Raw genomic sequence first — 24,337 nt, 5'->3', positions numbered from 1 at the left:
GTATGCAGGAGTAGAATTTGTTGGCTCAAAAAAGTTACTCTAGAAGAACTGCCAAACGGTTTTTGGAAATGACTACATCATTTACATTTCCACCAGCAGTGTATGAGGGTCCCTATTTCTCCACATCCTCGCCAAATTTATTACTGTCTCCCTGTTTGATTATAGCCATCCTTGTGGGTATGAAGTGATACCTTATTGTGATTTTGATGTGCATTTCCCTAATGACTAAATGATGTTAGGCATCTTTTCATGTGCTTCTTGGCCATTAATATTTTTTGGAATAATGTCTATTCATATCCTTTGTCTGTTTTTTAAATTGGGCTGTTTTTTATTGATGTATTATAATAGCTTATTTTATATTCTGACTAAGACATCATTATTTCTTTTCTTAGTGCAATAGATCCCAACTGTTCTTTTTGCTTATAAAATCTCATATCCCACTCTGCCAAATCCATTCTCCATACAGCAGCTAGAGTGATATTTTAAAATGTGCAGCATAGTATATCTATCCCTTTAAAACTCTCTGATAACTTCCAGTCACACTTAGGTTAAAATCCAAAACCTTTATCCTGGTTTGTAAAGTATTACATGATGTGTATCTTGCCATCTTCTTTACCCACATTTTAGTCCACATTCTCTCTCACTCTACTCTTGCCAATGCCGGCCTCTTTTCTTCCTCATATATACCTGATTTATACCTTCTTCAGGGCCACTAGCTATTTTTTAATCTGGCAAGTTCTTTCAGATTTCACTTGTCTGTCTTCTTGTCATTCAGATGTCAATTGAAATGTCACTTTCCTTGTTTAATCTAGAATTGACATGCCTTCATTCTATGTCCTGTCACCCCACTTAGATTCTCTATGTGGCACTTATCATCCCTGGCATAATTTTCCATACCGGTTTATCTGTATCCATCCAGCATAATAATGTAAGCCTTATGAGAGCTTGGATCGTGTTGATCTTGTAACTCTTGAATCTCTAGTCTGAAATATTGCCAGGTTCATAATAAGCCTCATTTAGAATAAGCTCATAGTTTGCTGAATGTTGAACATAGCTAGCAATAGTTAAAAAATATGAATGTACTAATGTGTTAGAATATATTTGATTTGAAGGATGATGTGGGTGAAAATTAGAGTCAGCTAAATTGTATTTACAAACATTCTTATTTCATGTACTTGATTGTCCTATGTTATTAAAATCTAGCAGATTTTCAATAGACATTTAACTCTGGTCCTGACCAACAAAAGACAGATGTTTCTGTTTCTTTCATGAATTCAAGCACTAGTTCTTGGGGAAGCAGCCTTGACCAGACTATTTGCCACAAATTCAGGGCTAACCTATGATTTTTTTTCCAGAGAAATGATCTTTATTTTTAGAAGTATTATTTGTATAGCTAAATAAATTAAAATGTAAACATAATGCTTATATTCAGAAGTATGAAGAAATTGTAGTTTCCTGGATCTTCTATTTTTGTCTCTTTGAAATTTTTATCACTAAAAAGAAGCCACTACTCATTGTCAAGTTTTCCAGTAACTTAAGTGTTTTTTAGACACTATTGCCCTTAGCTAACAGTTCTTAACCATTGCTTCACAAAAGCACACGCGATTGACAGCTTGTTTCCTGTTCCCACAAGAGAATCCAGATAGGATTTGGGTTCAGCTTTTAACCTCTGGCTTTTTCTGGAGATTCAAGCAGAATGCAAATGACTAAGAGTAATGTTATTGGAATAACATTACGCTATAACTTTGGTACTCATTAGTAACAAACCACTCTTAATAAATCCTATGGTCTCTAAGATACAGATTAGTAGTGAAATGAAAAGTTACTGTATATGTAGGGAAAGATAGAAGGCATTGAGGCCAGAAGAGAGAGAGCAGATATTTGAATTAGGTCTAACCAGAAAAACAATGCATATGTAAGTATTAATTTTTTTTTTAACTTCAAAAATGTTTTCGTTTAGTGAGTGCTGGTCTTTAATGGTTTTATTTTACTAAACAAATATGACAATTGTATATTTTATTTGATGGAAATAAGATATAAATGAGCTCTTGAACATCATTGGTCTTGGTGAAAGAAGAAAATTTCTTAATTACAGCCTAATTTTTTACTTTGGGATTAATTTTAAAGCATTGGAAGGCTATAAACTTATTTTCTGATGGTATTTTGTTAAATAGATTTACTAAAATGTCTTATGTGAAACAAAATGTTTATTCACATTTATATAAAATGTGTTTGCTATTCTTTAAAAAATTTTTTTCCTTACAGGGTTTCAAACAAAATCAAAAAGAAGGAAGGTGCTCACATTTTAATTAAGGAGTAAGTCTGCCATCATTATAAAAATGAATCTTTTGTATAAATGTATAGTTTGTGGAAAACATTTTAAAAATTGTTAAAAAGTAGAAAAGTTAATATAAAATATTAAAGACATTTTGACACCACAACTATTTGATAAATGGTTTATTTATATCCCCTTTAGAATTCTCAGGACATCAAAGTATCATCTCACCAAATACTTGTTGGTTGGGAGTGTGGAAAGAAAAACATACTTTTCAATAAAGAGATACTTAGAATTAGTGATGAATCTTTTCTTCACTGTGGTCAGGCAGGCATACTTGCTTTCTGATTTTTGGTGCAGTATGCAATACACTCACTGTGTTACCTGTGAAGTGTTCTGGTCAAAAAAAGTGTGACTAGAATTTAATCAAGCCTTTAAGATCTACTTTCCCATTTACTAGATATACTGGGGATAGAGCATCAGTTAAATTAACACCACAAAAGAAATGATCAGACAGCTCCACAATGGGGAATATAACTGGCCTTATTTCTTCAAAACGTCATTGTCATGAAGGAAAAAATAGCGCAGAGTGGGTAACTAGATTAAAAATGGCTTAAGAGACACAACAGCGAAATACAGTATGGCATCCTTGATTGGACCCTGATTTGAAAAGACTTGGGAATTGAAGAAATTTGAATATGGATTGGATTTTAAATGATATTGGATAATTATAGCTAATTTTATGATCTATGATAAGGGCGTTATAGTTTATAGAAAAATAAATTTACATACTAAAGTATTTAGAAGTGAAATATAATATCTCAATATGTTATTTAATGATTTAACTATGTATATATGTGTGCACGAAGCATACATGGCTATAATTGAATCTAAAAATGATGTGTACATCGATGTTTATTGTACTGTTTTTTTTCTATTTTCTGTATGTTTGCAAAGTACATAATAAAAATGTTCAGTATTTTAAAACTAAATTAGTAAAAGCCATGTGTCTATCATTGTATTTCTTTTTCATGTATTACACTTTTGGTCCATATTCATCTATATTTTGATATGGATGCTATAGCATTTTGTGGGTGCATGTGTGTATTTCCACTTAACATATTTTTAAATGCTTTTACATATTTCTATCAGATTGTCTATATGTTATGCCACTTATTTCTTTAGTTCAGAAGTTTTGGGCATTTGGATAACATTACAGTAAATATCTTATGTAGTGATTTGATTCTATTCTGTTAATAGCCTTAGGGTAAATTTCTGAGTTATGACTATTTGATGAAAGATTGTGGATGTTATTATGATTCTGGGTAGCTGTTTCCATGTTGCCTTGAAAAGCAAATTTTCTGTTTTGATTTTCAAAATGGAAAATGCATTTCTTGGAGGGGTATTTTTTAAATTATGTAAATCATCACATTTGGAAGTATAATTAAAGTCATTTTCTTTCAGTTGAAGTTTTTCACTAGATCATGCAAATCTAAAAAGGTGCATAGAAAATTTAGGCAGGGGATGAAATAGATTAAAGTGTCTTAGAATATACAAAGCCAGAATCATTAAGTACAGTGTGTTTCAAGGCCCGAGGTAACTCAAATGTCTTAACTCTGTTCCTAATGCCACTCAGCCTTCTTATCCCCCCATCCACATAATTTCCTGTCTTTGAACCTACTCTCTACTTAATTTCTATTACATAGCTTTTCACATTTATATTATCTTTATTGTGAATATATGTCTTCCCTCTGTCATTAGAGGCAAGGCACTATATCTCATTCTTCATCATGTCTACAATATTTGGCACAGTTCTCCCCCCCCCACACACACACAATAAACACCTTTATTACATGAGCTAAGATGGGGGAGGAGGATTTATTTGCCTTTCTGGGCCTTTATTTTCCTCAGATGGAACTCCAACTTCTTGCCCTCTAGCACGTAGCCATCTGCTTGGCCACATTGGCCTGGTGTTGAAGCAATGCATGCAAGAAGATTGCCCTGCTGGAACTGCTCCTCTAGAAGTAGTTTCTGAAAGATTATTATATTGTGATGGTTAAAACAAAATGTACAATGATATTACACTCTATATCTCACAAGTACATTAAGATTAATTTGTTAAATTTTGGGTCATTATGTACTTCTACATGACAATAATAAATATTTTGGGCTTTTTTTGTTTAACATAGTTCCATAGGATTATTTTATGTATTGAGGATTGATTTCAGATATTGGGCTTCCATTTCTAAATAGTTTTGTAGATCATCATATGTTGTCATATTGCTTCCGCAAAAGAACAAACTAGTTAATAATGCCCTAATTCTTCATACTTATCTAATTGTTAGAGTATCTACGCATTATAGTTTAATTATTTCTTTCTTCATTTTTTCTTTTTATAAAAGTTCTAAAATTCGAACTAATATTCAGTTTAATTCTTTTTTGTGTTTACATTGTTGCTTGTTATATATAGCAATCTGATAGGAAGATATATTTAAATGAAAATAAGATGCAGAACTATATGTATTATGATATCTGCTATTTCTTTAAATTTGTATTTAAACACATGTATATATTGCATTGATTATCATCTCAGAGCGATACTCAAGTTACCTCTGAAGAGGGATTAGGAGACAAGGGCATGTCAGGGAGACTTAACAATATACCCTTTTGTATTTTTTCTATTTTCGTGCTGTTTACATTTATTGACAATAAAAAATATGTAATTAAAATCTATTAAATCTATCATTGTTATTCTTTTAAACTTTTTTTGTTTTTATAGGTAATTCATACAGTATTCTTTAACAGGTAAGTGCTTTTTCCTCAATATTTATTGTTTGTATTGAGATATATATTTAATCTATATCAGTAAATAAAACTGTCTTGTTTTACACAGTTGCAGGATATTCTTATATAGAGATGTATACCATACTTATAGCTCTTATTGATGGAAGTTTAGGCTGTTTGCAATTGTTTGCTACTTAATACTACAAATAGTATTCTTTTACATTATTTTTGTAGCTATATGACTACATCTCTAGGATTATCTAAATAAGTAGAATTAGAATCTAAAATTCCGACCTAGAATTAGATTCTAGAAATAGATCTGCTGGATTGAAGAGGATATGCATTTATAATTTTAATAGATCTTTGCTAAATTGTTCTTAGTAGAGATTGTACTAATTTATATTCCACCAACATTAAGAGTTTGTTTCCCACAGTCTAGTCAATAATTTATCAAGCCTTCAAATCTTTTGTCAGTCTAATGGTTGAAAATAGTAGTCTCATTGTATTTATAATTATTTATCTTATTATTGTGAAATTTAGTACCTTTTCATATGTTTAAGAGCTTTGTGTCTTCTCTGAAAACTTTATGCACACCACCTTTGCCCCCTTTTCAACTGGAATATATGTTTTTCCTTTTTGGTTTTTAAGAATTCTTTATAACCATACCTTTATAATATCAGTTGTACATACTTTTTTCTGGTTTATCATTTTGTTTGACCTTGCTAATAGTAATAGCAGTTGTCGTTTTGACAGAAATGATTGCTTTTCATATAATCAGATTCATCACTTTTTATGGCTTTTGGGTTTTCTTCTAATGTTTTTGTTTAATTTTTTTCTCTGTTTCTATCTGGTTATTTCCTTATTATCATTTTAGATTTTTGTGTTAACTCTCTTAAATTTTTGCTGATAAAATTTTATATACAGTAGATCTTCCTTTTTCACAGATTCTGTATTTGCAAATTTGTCTGCTTGCTAAAATTTATCTGTAACCCCAGAATCAGTATTTGTGGCACTTTCACTACCATTCATGGACACATGCCGAGAGACGAAAAATTTGAGTCACCTGACACAAATATTCTCAGCTGAGGTTGAGCAATGCTGTTTTCTTGTTTCAGTTCTCATACTATAAATGAGTGTCCTTTTCATAATCTTAGTGCTACATTTTTCACATTTTGAGTTTACTCTTTAAAATGACCCACAAGCATTGTGCTGAAGTGCTATCTAGTGTTCCCAAGTGCAAAAAGGCTGGGACATGCCTTACAGAGAAAATACCTGTGTTTGATAAGCTTTATTCAGGCATGAGTTATAATGCTGTTGGTCGTTGAGTTCAGTGTTAATGAATCGACACTATGTATTAAATCGTGTCTTCAACAGAAACACATAAAACAGGTTGATAAAAATGTGACCAGAAGCTTGCAGGAACTTAGCCCTGTATTTCTTCTAGGAGCAATGGCATAGTATTCATAAATGCAGTGTTGATGATGACTTTTTTAGAACATAACTGCTGTGAATAACGAAAATCAACTATTTCTTTTTAAGTCATTTTATAAACAGTATATAGAAGAATAGAGATAGTGAAAATAACTTTGTTAGCAATTTTAATGAGGATTCAAATAAAGCAAACCCAAATTTTTATATCATATTTTCCTAGTTTTGAATTTATACAGTATATATATACGTGTGTGTGTGTGTGTGTATCACCATCCAAAATACACAACATTCTTTGCAGCTAACTGTTCACTAGCTTTAATTCATGAACCTAGAATATGTTTATCTGATAAATACTGATTCTAGATTTCAAATGCATCTCTACTGTATTCTAGAGTACATTTTGAGTTTATTTCTCTGATTATTTCTCTGATTATTCATGCTCTTCATCAAAATGCAGTACTTTCTGAAAACTTCATGGCTTATAATTTTGTTGAATAAACATGTTAGCTATCTTCTTTGTTGCATAACGGCAAAACATTTTAATTTTACATTTATAAACATCAGTTAGAATGATCGGTCCGGTTATTTTTCATTTCTGCATCATCTGTTACCTTCCAATGACTTATATACATCTATCTTCTACGTTTATCTGCTTACAAACTATCAAGTAAATTTTGATGCACAAGTATCATAAAAGATGAAAGAATAATGTCACATGTCCTTTTATCAATATGAGATGGGATTTTATCAAAATATTATAAAATCCTGTTGATTGACTAACTGGATGACTCTACCATATTTCCTTTTGTTCTCAGAAATATATCAATTCTTGATTTGAGAAAATTCACCTAAGTAGAGTATGTCATGTCATCTGAAGACCTGAGACTGCTTATATGAACAGTTCACCATCATTATTAGTCTAGAGTAGGATCAAAATTTTTTTCTTAATGAGTTAGATAGCGGATTTTTTAGGCCACAGTTTTCTCTTCACTGGTCTGATGTTGCTATCTTTTTATATTCATCTTCTAATGGTTTAATTATTATGAAGTGACTTATGTCAATTTTGCCATTTGCTGTTATGGACAAAAAATGAAAAAGTCTGAATTTTCAAATGTGTTCAAGGAACACTTGGGGAAAAATAGACTACAAGGATGGTGTCCTCCAACTTCCATTAAAACTTCTTAAAAGATAATCCAATACTTTGGGCAACAGAATACGATAACTAAAGGATGATATAATAATGATGCTTTAATATCACTACTTGTGGTTTCTTTCATCATCTTTTTAGATGATTCCATCCTTCCGTGTCATTATTAGTCTTTTTTTTTTTAAGAGCATAGTTGGAGGTAGCTGGTGAGTGTATTATATATTGCTGCATAACAGAGTACCCCCAAATTTAGCACCTTATAACACAAATTTATTATCTCTAGTTTCTGTGGGTGGGGAATCCAGGAGCAGCTTAGCTACATGGTTCTCATAAGGCTGCAGTCAAGTTGTCAGCCTCAAGATTATAGTCATCTAATGGTTCTACTGGGGCTAGAGGATCTGCTACCAAGCTCACTAACATGGTTGTCAGGAGGCCTCAGTACCTGCTACTTGAGGCTCCTGGCAGCCTGAAAGTCCTCACAACATGGCAGCTTGCTTCTCCAGAGCAAGTGATCCAGTAGAGAATGAGCAACACCATACCCACTTGTAGAACTTAGTCTCTGAAGCACACATCATTACTTCTACCTTTTCTATTCTTTAGAAGTCCATCCCACAGTCAACCAGAGGAGATTACACAAGGGCATTAATACCACAAGGCAGGAATAATTGGGGACCATCTTGAAGGCTAGCTACCACAATGAGTTATAATAAATCCTGGGCTGAAGAATAACAATGTTTCAAGATAAAGAATAATAAAATCAAGAGAGTCTGTATTTTAGATTTATAAAAGTCCAGTAGAGTTACAGTAAAGTTACAAAATAGGAGTTTTACTAATTTTTTAATAAGTTAATTTTCTTTGGCAGACCTAAGAAACTGAGTTATGAATCCTTATACATAGGACTGCTTGAAAAAGAAACTCAAAAACTAAAATTGGGTTCCATGGACCCAGATGATATACCAGGGATTAATTTCTTCTTTCTGCTTTCCTTATAAGTTTTTTAAATTCCTTAACTATAATTTATTAAAATGGATATTTTAAGGCCGTAAATTTTCCTCTGAACAGTGCTTTAGTTCTATAGATTCTATTATGTAGAATTACAATTTTCTAGATTTTCTATAGATTTGATTATGTAGAATTACAATTTTCTAGATAACCTATCAAATTTCTAGATAGGTTTGTTTCCAACTCCAGAATTTAATTTCTGGGTAGTTAGGAATACTTTTTAGTTTTATATTGTAGTTGGAGGATGTCGTATGCATTGTTGTAATCACTATCGTTTTTAAAACAGTTTTGATCATTGTTTTGTAATATTTTAAATTCTATTAAGACTGATTAAATACCAGTGCTTAAATTTTTTAAAAAATATTCTTGTTCATTTACCCTTCCAAATGAATTTCACAATTTGTCTGTTTAACATGTCCCATAAAGATCGAAACTAATACTACATTAAGTCTTTATGTTCACAGATTTTTATTCTAGTTTTACTTAACTTCAGTGAGTGTATTGATTTCCATTTTCTCCTCTATGATTTTGTAAGAAAATACATTTTTAAATTTTGTAATTGTATCTAGACATTTTTTTCTTTGAAATTCAGGTGCGGGTCTCTCCCAAGGAGAAGGGTATTTTGATGTGTCCTGGTCGATGTGAACAAAGTTTTCATCATTTTCTTCATGAACACTTGATTGGCACAGTCATCTGCATTTCATCTTTTTACATGTGGCTCATGCTTAAATAATCAGCCAGGTATTTCTAGGGAATAATCACTTTGAATAACTGAACAATGGAAAAGTAAGGGATAAAACAAACTCAAGGTCATGTATAGTTCAGAAAAGTCAATCTGTCAATATTGCGATTGAGCACATTAGTATACTGTAACTTTCTAAGTATGTTAAGCCCTTTATTAATGCCTTTAAAAATAAATGTTAATTTTTTTTACATCTTGACTATCTGAATATTTTTCTTTGGAATGTATGTGGTGAGGTGGAGTCTGTAAAAAGAAAATTACTCAGGCTTATTTGGGTAAGGGAGTAGTACTATAAAGATACAACCAGTTGTAAAACAATGTTGCTGATAATCCACAGTTAGGAAACAAAGAATAGCTGAAGCTCAGTGTCACAGGGACTGAACCTGGCCAGTCAGAAACCAAGATTTTTTCTTGGAAATCATATTGTCATTCTCCTCTCTGCACCTTTTTTTGTCTGTCTGCCTCTCTACATGGACCCTTCCGCATCCTCATCATGCACACTGCCTAACGTGGTTGCCCATGCCATTCATTCTTCATCTCTACCTTGCAGTTTCATCTCTCTGTTTGGCTATATCTGTATCTCTCAGTTCAAATTCGCAGGAGAGGTAGGAGACTATGTTGTTTTAGTTTAGTCTGAGGTCCATGGCATCTGCGATTCCTTCTAGTCCATTTAGCTGCAGGAGAAGAGGATAATATGATAAATGCTATTTCTTTCAGATGTTTTATGTGGGAAAACCAAATGTGCCTAGCATATCAGTAGCTACCCAGTACATATTTGTTGAATAAATGAATGTCTGATGTGTGGTAAGTAAGCTTAGCAGAATGAGATGTTCTGTGGTTTAAGCTTTCTTGTACAGGTAAGTGGAATTTTACCATTTTTCTTGACAATCAGCCAATATTTTATATATTTAGCATATTTTAGTTGCCTAAGTGTATGCCAGGTTAAATTTAGTTGTGAAGCCCACTTATTTGCTTTCTAAGATAGTTTTGGCTGTTACCTCCCTTAATACCTAATGCAGCTGAAGAGTGGTTGTAGGTTCAGGAAAATCTTTTCAGCAAGTCTTTAACTTTGTGTGCTAGGCACTATTCTACGTGCTTGGAAGACAGCAGTGAACAAAACAGATGAAAATTCCTGCTTACCGTAGTAGGAACTAGCTAGGGGGAAGAAAGCGAACTTTATAAGGTGGCAGATAGTGATAGATGCTGTAGAGAAAAGCGAAGCACAGATAGGAGTTAGGCAGAATGACATTGAAAATGGGGATGCTTTTTTAAAAAGATCAGAAAACTCATTGAGGTGATATTTGAGCAGAGATCTGAAGGAAATGAGCCATTTACATAAGTAGAGGAAGAACCTTCAAAGCAAAAGAAATGACAGGTGTAAAGGCCCTAAAACAAGAGCATGTTTAGCATGGTCAGGAAACAGCAAAGAAACCAGCCTGTGGCTGAATGGAAGTTAGCAAGGAGGAGAAATTAAAGAGATGGAGATAAGTCGGGTAGCCAGGGGTCATTTGTAGGCCATTGTCTTCATTCACTTTGAGCTGGGATCCACTGGAGGGTTTCGAACCAAAGGTGCAGATGGTCTGATTTATAAAGAGATTTTTGACATGTTGAAAATAGTTCATATAGTTTCAAGGGAGGAAGCAGAGCAACTAGTTAAGACCAGTGGGTAGTAGTGGTTGGATATGAGGATATTTTGCAAATGGAACTCAGGATTTGCCAGTAGATAATGTGTGAAGTGTGAAAGCGAGGAATCAGGACTATAGCCAAAGTTTAGTGGAAGAATAAAGTTGGAATTTAATGAGATGGAGAAGTCTGAATAAAGAGCGCTTTGGTGGAAAGGAAGGATAGGAGTTGGTTTTGGACATAACGAATTTGTGATGCCCTGTAATAGGAACTGGATATGAGTAAAGACTTGAGAGATCTGGGCTAGAGATGAAAATTTAGAAGTTAGCATAGACATTGAATTTAAAGCCATTCAACAAGATGAGATAGCCAAGGAAGTACATTTAAATAAAGATATCAGAGAACTTTGGGGTACTCCTAATGTTTAGAGATCAGATATGGGAAGCAGCAAAGGAACCAGAACTCTCACTGAGTTAGGAAGGAGCCCAGGAGGGATGCCCTGGAAGCCAAATGAATGGAGTGTTGCGGAGGAAGTGATGGATCACATCAAAGCTACTGATAGGTCATATGCTCCTAACAAGTCAGATGGGATGAGGGCTGAGAAGTATTCATTGCATATAACAATGTGGAGGTTATTGATGACTCTCATAAGAGCAGTTTTGGAGGAATTGAGAAGGTTAAAGCCTGGTGGGGGAAAATGTAAGAAAGGAAACAGTTGAAGATAGTGCATACAAACAACTCTTACAAGGAATTTTGTTGTATTTGGATATTAGAAAAATATTTGATATAGCTTTTTTAGAAAGTTATTTTTGTGTATACATATGTAAATGTTTGAATTTTTTAACAATTTATTTCTTTGGGTTCCGGTTTAAAAAATTTGAAAAAAAGTGGAGTTGGAACAAAAAGATGCAGGGAACGTTCAGAGAAGAGGTTGAGGATATAGGGCATGTTACTTGTGTGGGCACAGGGGAAAGATTTAGAGAGTTAGGGTTCAGAAATGTGATCAGAATGAAAGAAGTTTAGAAACATAAGGGTGTCAGGGCAATGAGAGAAGACCTAGGAGTCCTAAAGAGGAATAATATATATTTTAAGCCTTTAAAAACCATTCTTAGCTCATAGGCCGTACAGGCTATGCCCATCATTTGGTGACCCCAGCTTTATACTAGAGGCCCTTAGCAGAAGCTATGGATGAATCATTTGCATGGAGTCCTGATGATTTTTAAAGTATCATTTTTAGTAGTACATGCAAGTGGTACAGAATTGTACAAAAGGATATGCAGGAGAATAAAGCAAACCTTCTTCCCTCCCCTGTCCACTAGCTATCCTGGTCTCCTTCCAGAAGTCAGTCAACATTACCAGTTTCTTACATATCATTTAAGAAGTTTTCTGTGAATGCTTAAACATGCACAGGCATATAACCAATCAGTCTTAAGATATTTAAGTTCTTCTTTGTTTAAAACTGAACCATTAAATAAGTAATGCTTGTACCAGTTATCAAGTTATTGCCTCTCATGTCAAAATCCAGCCTTCATCGCCCGCTCTGCAAGGATGGATCTGGACCCCATAGATACCTCACTCACCCCTGTCAGCAGGCACAGTGTAAAATAAAGCTTTGTCAGTAGAGGGTGCTGGTGAGCACTACTGGAACAAGGGACTTCTTTTCCTGGTTCCAGTGTGCCCCTCTAGCAGATCCCTGCAGCACGTGTTTTGTGGCACCCAGCTCCAACTGGGCACACATCATGTAGTGCCTGGCTCTAGCAGTGGCTAGCAGCACACTGTACTCCCACACGAATGGCTTCCCCTGACACACCCAAGGTACCTTCTCCGCAAAGGTACCCCAAGCTAACACCTCCTCAGGCTGCAAGTCTGCAGCCTCAGCAAGCCTCTGTCATCCATGGCTGTGCCCTTTCCATTGGAGGTCTGTATCTCAGCCCTGGGGTTCATTCTTTGGGTGCTCAGTCTGAGCCTAGGGTGAAGAGCCTATAGGCTGTTTTTTATATCTGCTTAGAGGTCTCTTAATTCCTGTTACAGTTAATAACTTTATAGTAAACATTACCCATTCAGATTACTATGTAGTTTGTCTCCTGATTGGACTATAATACTTTAAACCTTTCTGATTATAAAAGTATTACACATAAAATCAGATAACCCATCTTGCCCTTCTAGTAATCTCTCCTTCTAAAGGTAGCTTCTCTTAATATTGCAATGCTAAACTAGTTTTATATTTTATTTTAAATATAAAAATAGTACAAGTACTTGTAAAACAAAAAAACAAAAGGAAAGAGTAGAAAGAATGCTGTCCAGTCCCCTTCCTAGAGTTAACCACTATTAACATTTTCTTGTGTATTCTTTCAAAAATTCTTAATGCATCTAGAAATGAGTGTATTTTTTTAACAAATGGGATCACACCATATATACTGTCTGTATGTTTTATATATGGGATGGGAGGGAAGGATTGGCTTTTACCTTGGTAAAAATGAAAAAACATTCTATCAAATTTTACCTAATTTTTAACTTATGCCAGCATCATGTATTGGGAATGGTCATCTGCTTAATTGGTAGAAGTGAAATTCTGGACACAGACATAGATGTAGACATCCACATTAAATGTAATACCTTGAGCCATATGAAGTCACTGCAGAGACAGAATTTGTTCTCCCCAAGCAGAGTGGGTTTATAAGAAAATGCTAAGGCCATTATAGCGTATGTTAAATTCTCAAACATGGTTATCTAAAAAAACATTGACTCAATTTTCTAGAGAACACAAATTTAGCTAATCTCTAGTAATGCTAAATTCTATTCTGCATTTTTTGCTTAGATTCAACTAATGTTGAATCAAAAGCCTCTGGGGAAAAAAAGCATTTTTCCCTAAATCCTAGTTGTTCTTTACATTGGCAATGGATAAAAGGAAGGTATAAGTAAACTCTACTATACCAGTTAAATATACAAAACAGGTCCTACAAGGATTAAGGAGTACTTCTTTGCCCACAAAAGATTCACTGAAGTTAAAGTGAACTCTTACATTTAACTGTGAAACTGATTAAACCCTGAAGTTAGTCATTTGATATATAACTTGATTACTACTTCCATATTGTTGCTTTAAGATAGATTGGTAGACTTCCCCCAACCCTCTTCCTGTTTGTTACTCTTTACCGTAGTTAGAATGGAAACAGTACTGATCCTAGATGATAGAGAGCTGATCTTTAGTTGGGGAGGATCATTCAGGGACTTCAGAGGTACTGGTAATAATCTATTTCTTAAGCTCAGTGATAAGCAAGCTGTTTTTCTTACATGCCTTACATATTTTATATTCTTTTGAATACAATATTTAAAATGTTTTTGGATAATTAGATTTTTAGAATTGTTGACAAAAATTTTCTTGATTGAGCAGGTTTTAGCTAAATCTTCTATTTCCGAATAATTGGAGAGAATGGCAGTACCCATTTCCAGTGAATAATTAAATATTTAGATTGAGGATGTCTCTCTTTCATGGAATTAAGCAGTGTGATGTCTTCTTCATCCAGTAGCCAACTTAACATGTTAAGTCTGATGAGGCTTGGGAGCCGTAAGATACATTGACTCAAAGACTTGACTGTTGTGGCCTGAGCTTTAATACATTCTGTGAAATTCCTGGAAATAGTCAACTCTTGCAAGTTTGGCAGGTTGTCCAGTGCTTGAAAAAAATTTCTGTATCCTTCCTCTGTAATCTTGTGATTGATTGAAAGATTTAAGTTCTCAAGTTTCTGGAAACCTCCGTTGATTGCTACCTTAGCTATAAAGGCAAAACATTTGTGAGAATAGAATCATAGACTTTTTTTTTTTAAATAATGGTAGACTAGGTTATTTGAACACTACCACCACTGAACGTAGAAAATGCCCAATAAAATATTTTTTAAATAGCTCCTTAAAAATCCCAAAGAGCTAATAATAACTGCTTGGCAAAAACTCAAGTGAGAAGCAGAAACCAGAGAAGTAAAACTATGCCCTAGAGCAGCAGTCCCCAACCTTTTTAGCACCAGGGACTGGTGCTCCTATGAGAATCTAATGCCTGATGATCTGAGGTGGAGCTGAAGTGGTGATACTAGGGCTGGGAAGTAGTTGCAAATACAGGTGAAGCTTCAATTGCTTACCCACTGCTCACCTGCTGTGCAGTGCAGTTCCTAACAGGCCACGGACTGGTATTGGTCCATGGCCTGGGGATTGGGGACTCCTGCCTTAGAGCACTGAAGCTACTTTTGCTGTGAGAATTGTCATTCTGTGCAAATTTGGACTTCTCTTTTGGTCTCACAGGAGGATAAATGTCAAAGTGCAGCATGTCTAAGAAGCAGTCTATGACAAAGGACATTAGAGATTGTGGCAACCACATCTCTCCTTTTATGAAAAGTAGGAAATGACATTCTCAAACCATGTCTTCTCACTGCTGCTATTCATTCACCTGTTGCCCAGAAAGGCTCCTCCTGTTACTGAGGGCTCTGAAGGATATGACAGCCCAGCATACAGTAAGTCCTCAATTAGGTTGACTTGACTTTGGAAGTGGATACCTAGCACAGTTTTTGTTCTGTTTTTAATGGCTAAATCTTTTTCCTAGTTTAGGCAAATGTTAGTTTTGGTTTCACTCTGGAATCCATGGCTGTAGCATGACTACCTTTAGAGATAGGTACTGAAAAAATTAAAATTCATTGAGTTGCACACTTGTGATTTGTGTACTTTTCTGTATGTGAATTAACAATTTGAAAAAATACTTTAAAAAGAAGTATATGGAAGGTATGTCACCAGGCATCTGAAATGCTAGGTGCCAAGAATACAGACTTGAGAGTCTCTGTAGTCTCAAATGAGAGACCATTTTTTACTTCCAAATCTGGCCACAGTGAACCTAAATCCACAGGACATAAGAGGAAACAATAAGATAGTGAAATTAAAGAAGTAGATTGAAAAGTTTTAAAGAGACAAAAGTTTTTATAGACATTTTGCTGCAGAAAACTTGAATAATATAACCGGCTTTCATGCAGGCTAAAACATTCTATTTGAGGTTAACTCACCAATTTCCACTATACTGTCATCATTCAAAGTCTGGGAAAATGAGAGAACGCGGAGACATTGAAGATGCTGACACTGCTGGATGATCAGTTTGGCCACTTGCTGAATCCCATCCCCAGTAGGAAGGATCAGTTCTTCCAGGTTATTAAGAGAGCTTAAAGTATAGGCTATTGGAAGAGGGAAAAAAAGCTGTTTTCCATACTGTATTCCCAAACAACGGTAATCTACAGCCTCCAAATTATGCACGCCCCAGGTAGCAGAGAGGCTGTTCCTCTTCCTCTCCAAAGGCAAGGGAAAGGGGTCAGCCTACACCTTAATTTTCATTGCTACCTCTGGGCAACCATTCCTCTACCCTTCCCCATTCAGTCTTTTCTGCAGTAGAATCCAGAATGCCTATCACATACCATTTCCTCTTTTAGACCGAAGCTTCCATGGGCCTCCAGGATACTCTCCTTAGCTCCTCAATTCCTTCAGCCCGCTTCCTTTCAATCCCACCTCAGCCGCTATTTCAGTGATTTCTACATCTACCTCCCAGCATTAAAACCTCACAGTCCACCACTCTCCTAGCTTTCCCTTTCACTTTGATCTCTCCTTTGCCGCAACATTATGGATCACTTGATGCCTAGAAAACTATTTGAGGCCTCACATGTGAAAATGTTTTGAACACTTTCTAGCATAAAACAATGTTCCAGACTTATCTTTTACTTTCCTTGTCCCAATTCTTATATCCTACATTTCTCCAAGAACCTTGGTTCCTTTTAGGGAAGCCAGTATTTAGAAGTCAAGACCTGGGTGTTTGGTGTGCTCATTGCTATTAAGGTGCCTTCTAGTCTTTCAGTTGACTGAGCTGAGAAATACGTATGTATGTGTGTGTATGGATATATATAGAGATAAATGGATATCTACATATATGTGTATATTGATCTATTTGTGTGAATAGGTTAAAAACCATGAGTCTACACCAATATTTCCAGTTCTAATACCTCAAAATTCTTTCTAGCTTCCCCTTTCAATGTTCATAAATTCTTTAACAGTGAGGAAACTTGGCTCTCATTATACTCAGTGTACTTGCTTAATGAACCTGTTGTATATAACAACCTCCTTGGTTGTTCAGCCTTTGTGCTCCTCCCCCACCCACATGGCTACCTCCAAAGGAAGAAAAGACAGGAAAAGGAAGAGATCCCGGTGATCCTTAAGCATGCCAAAGTTCGAGAAGCACTACTGCTCAACAGTCCTTATCTTCACTGATTCACCTATATTTTCCTGTGTTAAAAATGGAACAAGAAACCCAAAATGGAGTTGCTTATGCCAAGCCCCATGTCACCAAACCGAGATTTTGAGTTTTGGCTCTCCCATAAATGGAATCAAACCAATCAGAAATTGCCTGAGCAGCACTAATTAGGTAATCATCCTGATAGACCCCTGCCATCCCCTACAGAGAAGTAACCTTGCAATAATCAACCTGCTTTTTTACCTAGTATAAATTCCTGTCCCTCCTCCCTTCTGCCTATAAAAGTCATTCTATACAGCTTCTCATAGCTCCTTTCTATCTGCTAGAAAGTAGATGGAAGCTGCCCGATTCAAATCCATTTTGCTCAAATAAATGCTTAAAACTTTTAATATGCCTCAGTTTATCTTAACATCTGTCAGAATTTTTTTTCTATGAGCATCTGTTACTTCTGTAATCAAAAAATAAAGTAGGCTCTTTCTGTAATTTTTTTAAATCCAGGTTTTTATATACTGAGTTTTCTTAACCTTAAAGATGGTTTTCTTTATATCTCAGAAGCCTTTTAAACAACACAGACTTAACATGTTTGAAATGGATACCTGACAATGAAATTACATACTCCTGTAATAACATATATGGGTTCTAAGAAATAAGGCACTCTGAGGACATTGCTTTGAATGAGATCAAGTGAGATCAAGACATTTGGAAAGTAAAAGCTCAGCGGCACTGTCCCTTCCTTCTAATTAGCTAGGGAAGCTAATATATATGATGATTTATTGTAACTAATGCAAAATAGATGAAGGGTTTTGTGGAGATGAGAATAAAGAATTAAGTAAAAGGCACTGTTTTGCAAACATACCAAATTTTTCAGATATTTCCTTATCAGGAAATTGTTGGAATTCAAGATTTAATATCTTCAGAGAAATGAAATTTGGCAAAACCAGGACTGTAAAAGGGAAAACAAAAATCTAGTTATGTCAACTATATCTCTTAAACCAAAAAGTAATGTATTAAAGAATATTTTTTTAAGTGACAAAAATTAATACAGTAATTCAGATTGAATTAATTAGCATAACTAGATAAAACAAATCTTTGCTCAGGAAATAATTCTGATAACTAGAAATATTTAAACTTCTAGAAACAAATGTAACTTATTTGATAATTCATTTAAGATCAGATATCTATTATAATAGTTTTGTTCCTTGGCATCAACTGCATGTTTAAAATTTGGATATTTTTTTAAAAGTGCTTAAAACGACTGTGTCCACAGAAGCATCCTAAACAAAATTTTATGATTACAGTTCTTACCAAATGGAATGGGTTTAAAAAATGCTCCAGAAAGCTTAATTTCTTTGAGTTTCTTGCAGGAAGCAAGTACAGTCATGAGAGACTCAAAATCCGAAAAAAAATTACATTCCAGGCAGAAAACATGAAGGTTTGGAGAATTCTGAATTAATTTAACTGTAAAATATCAATGATTTAAGAAATTAGAGAAGATTGCAAATTTGTATCAGGATTAGCCACATAATTATTTTGGTTCAACAACACTGAATTAAAGCACCATGATGTAATGATCCAAGAATCAGGCCACTTTGAGCTTAGGTTCAGGGTCTGCAACGAACTAGCAAGCTATGTGAACTTGGACATGTAGTTACTGACCCCTTTTGGGGGATTACAAAAGAGTTTTCTCTTCTGTAAAATAAGGGCATTGAATCAGTAAAGTCACCTTCAGCTTTAACATCCTAACATCTCTAAGTTTGCACATGACATTTACACAATAGGAATACTATACAAAGAAACATAAATGCAATGACAATTCTGAAACAAAACCTAATTTGATGTGAAAATTGCTGACAAATGTAAGAAAACTTCCACTACCAGTTTTAGTGAATTCTATTGCATGCAACTCTGCATGCCAATTCCATAAAATTTACATTTCTTCAGTCCTTAGTGTTCAGTCTATTAAACTAAGGAATTGATGATGCCTAAGTCATTTTTCTAAATGATATATTTAGGAAAGATGGCTGCACAAGTTGCTCATCAACCAACCATGAGGATAGGCTGGTAAGAAAAACAGGGACATGCTTCCAATCACTACCAATCAGCATATTTCCTTCTACTTAATTGGGCAGATCTGTAAGTTACAATGTAAAAACAACTTAAAATAACTACAAATTATTTTGGAGAACCAGTACACCAGTGGTTAAGAGCACACACTTAGTAGTAGTCAGAATTCCTGTGTTCGAATCACAGATCTACCATTTCATTAGCTGGGTGTCCTTAAATTACTAACTTCTTTATATCTCAATTTCCCCAGCCATAAAGTGAGAATAATAGTACCTTACCTCACAGAATGGATATGAAGGTTAAATGATATGAAGGTTAATGAATATGAAGATTAATATTGGTAAAGTACCTGGAACAATACCTAGCATGTAGTAAAGTCTCAATAATTACAGATAGCTCTCTGCATTCTTATTGAAAATGCTATTCAATTTACCATGGATACAGGCTACACACACACATCCACAAAAGCTTTAACTCAAGTGAATTATTGGTCAAGAACTTTTTCCAAGTGATATAAAAACAAGTAAATCAAAGTGCCATGCTTACTTACCTAGTTTGGAAGGACCAGCCTCAGCTGAAATTTGGATCAATAATTTCTCCATATGGTGGAGATTTAGGAATTCTACAGGAATGACTGAAAAAACATTTTGTTTATCCAGATTCACAGACAATTCTTTCAGACACAGGAACTTGTCCAGATTAGGAAAGAGTTGATCTGGAAAGCAACACACAGTTTTTTATTATTAATTTAAGGAGTTCCAGATTGAAAATTTGGAACTCATTTTGATTCATTAAGCATTTTCATATTTTCAAATGAAAGCCTTTCATATACCCAAAAACATTTTCTAGAAAGTACATATATGAAGATACTGCTATATGCAGCATTTACTTGGATACCTTTGTATGTGGGGAGACTTGTGCTACTCTCTGGATTCACAAGAATAAGACGTCACCTCAACAAGTGGTGCTGGGACAACTGGACTTCCAAATGCAAAAGAATGAAGTTGGACCCTACCTCCCAGCACCGTGTATAAAATTAACTCAAAATGGATCAACACACTAAATATAAGGGCCAACCCATACAACTCTCAGAAGAAAACATAGGGGTAAAATCTTCATGACCTTAGATTTGTCAATGGATTCTTAGATATGCCACCAAAAGCACTAGCAAAAATAAATAAATAAATACCTCGGACTTCATCAAAATTTAAAACTTATGTTCACTGAAAGACATCATTGAGACATTGAAAAGAATCTACAGAATAGGAGAAAATGTTTTCAAACTGTACAGCAAATAAGGATTTACTATCTAGAATATACAAAGAACAAAAAAGTCAACACAATTTAAACATGACTTAATAGACATGTCTCAAAAAAGACACAAACAGCTAATAAATAAGCACATGAAAACATGTTCAACATCGTCATTAGGGAAATACAAATCAAAACCACAATGAAATACTACTTCAACCTACTAGGATGACTATGATTAAAAAGACAACAAGCATTGATGAGGATGTGGAGAAATTGGAGTTCCTGCACATTGCTCATGGAAATGTAAAATGGTACAGCTACTGTGGAAAACACTTTGGAAGTACCTCAAAATTAAATGGTACAGCTACTGTGGAAAACACTTTGGAAGTACCTCAATATATGATCCAGCAATTCTACTTCTGGGTATATATCTAAAAGAATTGAAAGCAAGGTATCAAAGAGATATCTGTATGTCAATACTCATAGCAGCATTACTTAAAAGAGCTAGAAGAAAAAGGGGAAAAAAAATAATTAAAATCATTTCTTTAATTAAGAGAAAAGTTTCTGTAAAAGAAAAAAGTATTATTTATGCATTAATATACTCATTAAAACATTTATTGAAAAAAAATTTTTTAAATAGAAGAAACAATGCAAGTGTCTATTAACAGATGAATGGATAAACATATGTATGTATACATAGTGGAATATTATTCAGCAATAAAAGAAATGAAGTTCTGACTTGTACTATAACATAAAAGAATCTTGAAAATATGCTAAGCAAAATAAGCCAGACACAAAAGGCCAAGATATTGTATGATCCCGCTCATATGAAATATCCAGAATAGACAATAGAGACAAAGTAGAATAGACATTATCAGTAGCTGGGGAGAGGAAGGAGTTATTGTTTAATAGGTACAGAGTTTCTGTTTGGGATGATGAAAAATGTTTTATGTGTATTTCACTATAATAAAAAGTATTAAAAATGGCAAACTAATTTTTTATATATTTGATGATAAGTAACCCACAGATCCAAAAAATGTTCAGTGATCCTCAGGCAACATGTATACAAAGCAAAGCACCTAGTCATGTAACAACCCGTTGAAAAACCAAAGCCATACTATAAACAATTAGAAAATGAAAAAAAATATATATCATTTATACAAGTTTCAAAAAACAGAAGTACCTAGGAATAAATTTAATGAAAAATATAAACCTACACTGAAAACTCTCAAACATTGCTTGGAAAAGTGAAAGGTGACACAAACAAATGGGAGAGTTTTCCCTTTTATTTATTTCCCAGAGCACATAAGTCCTTCCTTGCATTAAACAGGTAGAGTGAGGGTGATTCTCAAGCACCATCTTTACATATAAATCATTCTTTTACTAATAAAATTTTTGAGAGCTTATTAACATTCATTAGTTAATATTTTTATCTGCGTTGTTTGAAAATCATTCTATTTAGAGGCCTTTCACCGATTCTTATTACTGACAAATTAGTGAAGGTTTATATCTGTTCTATCAGCAAGTATTTATGGTTTCATGATTTCAGAAGTTTTATCCACCTAAAACTAAGAGTGAGCAAATAAAATTACCATCAGAATAGCCAGCTAAAATATACTCAAATATACCTTGTACATGGCTTGTCTCTGAGACTGCAAGAGATTCCAGGGAAGGCAGGTTGAGAAGCAGTTCCTGTTCTTCTGCACTCAGCTTAGATTTGTGTATGGAGCACTTGGTGAAAGAGGCCTTATACTGCTCAAGAGCTGGGCGGAGGCTTTCAATAAAGCCCCTGCTATTATTTAAATGAAGTTCAATGTGCTGTGAAGCTGAGAAGACTGTCATTAGAGCACTGAGCATCTCCTGGTCCACACCATCACTATCAGCCACGTGGACTTCCAGAAGGGGAATCTTGTACTGCTTTGGAGAAAGTTTCCAATAGCCAGTGCTGATGTCTAGTGGTGCATTAAGCTTCATATCCTGAAATCTCATTACGTTTTCCCGTTTTTCAGCTAAATTCTGCTCCCATTCTTTCATAGGTTCAAAAGCAGAAGCACAGTCCTGATCTATAGTTGGTGCCTGTGATTTGTCGACACATGTTTCCAGTACTGAAAAATCTATTTCGGGACACCTTATTTTTCCTCTTATGGAGAGTTGTATGCTCCTCAACAATAACAGGCTTTCTGGGTGGTCAAAAAAATACTGTAATTTAAGTATATCCAAAGTCAGGGTTCTCCCTTGAAGGAATTGCAAAATAAGTGGAGAACATGCAGCAACGTGTTGCTTTGATAGGCAATGTTTAAGGCAAGAGCCAGCACCTGTTTTGAAACCATTGAAGAGTAATGTGGAGATGACTGACGAAACATCCTAATTAATTGCACTAACTCTAAACTTTCTGGGCGGTGCCTCAGGTGGTCTTCATTTTCAGATATATTCTTCAGTGACTGATTATCCACCAAATGAAGCAAATGAGATACAATTTTGGGCCCCGCCTTTGTTGAAGGGTAGCAGGAGACATACTGCAAAAAATTGTTACAAAAGGGACTTATAGTTATCATGGATGACTTAATTTGTTTCAAATAATAACGTCCCAAATCTTGATCTTCTTGCTTATCTGAATCCAAGAGTTCAATCAGCCTCATCCCAGCAAGACATTCTTGGAATGCAGGATCTAAAAACTGATAGACTGGTCTCAGTCTCTGGGCTGTGAATTTACTCATTAGGTACATGGTTAGATCTTCATCTTCATCAACTCCTGCGTCTATAAGGTCATCGTCACTAAATTCAAAGCAAGATGAAAAAAGCCCTTTCAAAGCCAGCTGACCACAGGAGGACACAGTTGCTTTGAGAAGTTCAGCCGAAGTTTTGTGCTTTAAGAAAAGACATTCCATATAGGACATGAAAACGGCCACACCATCAAAGGACTGGCCAGAAGGATACTGAAACCAGTTAGCACAGACTGCTGCTGCAAAAAGTGGAGTTTTCTGTATTCCCTGTAAACTTGAATTAATCCCAAAGTGAATCATAAACTTTTGCAGACGAGTCATATTGTGTGGAAAAAACTTCCGTAACATATAGATGGTGTTATAGAAGGGAAATACCTCGATCTTTAGAACTGTATCTAGGTATTGGCGGATGTCCCTGGCCCTGTTTGTATGGACAGCAATCAACAAACAGGTCCTTGATGAGTGGTTTTTTTTAATCAGCTTTTCTATGACTTGAGGGACTGAGCGCATTTCTTTGTAGTCATCCAAAAGGAATAACACCTGATTTTTTAGCTGCTGGATGATATTCCTCAGGCACTTTTCAGTAACAGATCCTTCTGTCTCTAGGAGTTGGTTGCAAATGATGTTGGCCAGTCCCTGGTCCAGTCTGGTAGAGCTAAGGGAGATATAGAAAACCAGCTGGAACCTGTTTAACAAGGAACAGCATCCTGATGCCCATAGAAGAGCTATTTTCTTCAGGAGGACTGTCTTTCCACTACCAGCTTCACCCTCCACGCACATGACAGAGTTCAAGTTGGCAAAGACCTCCGGCAACACCACAGGCTCCTGCACAGGACTACTAACGTGTTTTGAAGCAAGGGACAAATCACAACCCAATGAATGGTCTGTGGCTAGACTGGAAGAGACCTCAAGCAAAGACATGCGGCAGAAACTGGCATTGGTGTAGGCTTCTCTCAGTCGCTCACTCAGACTCTTTGCCTCCTGAAACCACTGGGCTTCAACTTGGACCATCTCTGAGGATAGA

The 24,337-nt window shown here is 35.0% G+C and overlaps 2 protein-coding genes across 5 annotated transcripts in view; one reads left to right on the top strand and one right to left on the bottom strand.

Moving 5' to 3' along the window:
- LOC120608262 (survival motor neuron protein) overlaps positions 1-9,572 on the top strand; it is a 29,041-nt gene extending 19,469 nt beyond the window's left edge. The window contains exons 8-10 of one of the 4 annotated variants that reach the window (XM_039870157.1): positions 2,266-2,316; positions 5,055-5,080; positions 9,232-9,572. In XM_039870157.1, coding sequence (XP_039726091.1) covers positions 2,266-2,313 — 48 coding nt within the window. In that variant the 3' untranslated portion in view covers positions 2,314-2,316; positions 5,055-5,080; positions 9,232-9,572. Of the gene's footprint in view, positions 1-2,265; positions 3,268-5,054; positions 5,081-9,231 lie in introns of those variants that run through there. The other 3 variants (XM_039870159.1, XM_039870158.1, XM_039870156.1) reach the window with 3 other exon arrangements.
- A 109-nt stretch (positions 9,573-9,681) lies between these two features.
- NAIP (NLR family apoptosis inhibitory protein) overlaps positions 9,682-24,337 on the bottom strand; it is a 34,890-nt gene continuing 20,234 nt past the window's right edge. The window contains 7 exon segments of the mRNA XM_039870147.1: positions 9,682-14,776; positions 16,044-16,208; positions 18,129-18,215; positions 18,578-18,730; positions 19,887-20,051; positions 22,219-22,863; positions 22,866-24,326. Of these exon segments, the coding sequence (XP_039726081.1) occupies positions 14,412-14,776; positions 16,044-16,208; positions 18,129-18,215; positions 18,578-18,730; positions 19,887-20,051; positions 22,219-22,863; positions 22,866-24,326 (3,041 nt within the window). The 3' untranslated portion in view covers positions 9,682-14,411.

The sequence above is a fragment of the Pteropus medius genome, unplaced genomic scaffold (genome assembly GCF_902729225.1).
Source record: "Pteropus medius unplaced genomic scaffold, Ma_sr-lr_union100, whole genome shotgun sequence".
Taxonomy (NCBI): Eukaryota; Metazoa; Chordata; class Mammalia; order Chiroptera; family Pteropodidae; genus Pteropus; species Pteropus medius.
This window is presented reverse-complemented; position numbering and strand designations above follow the sequence as displayed.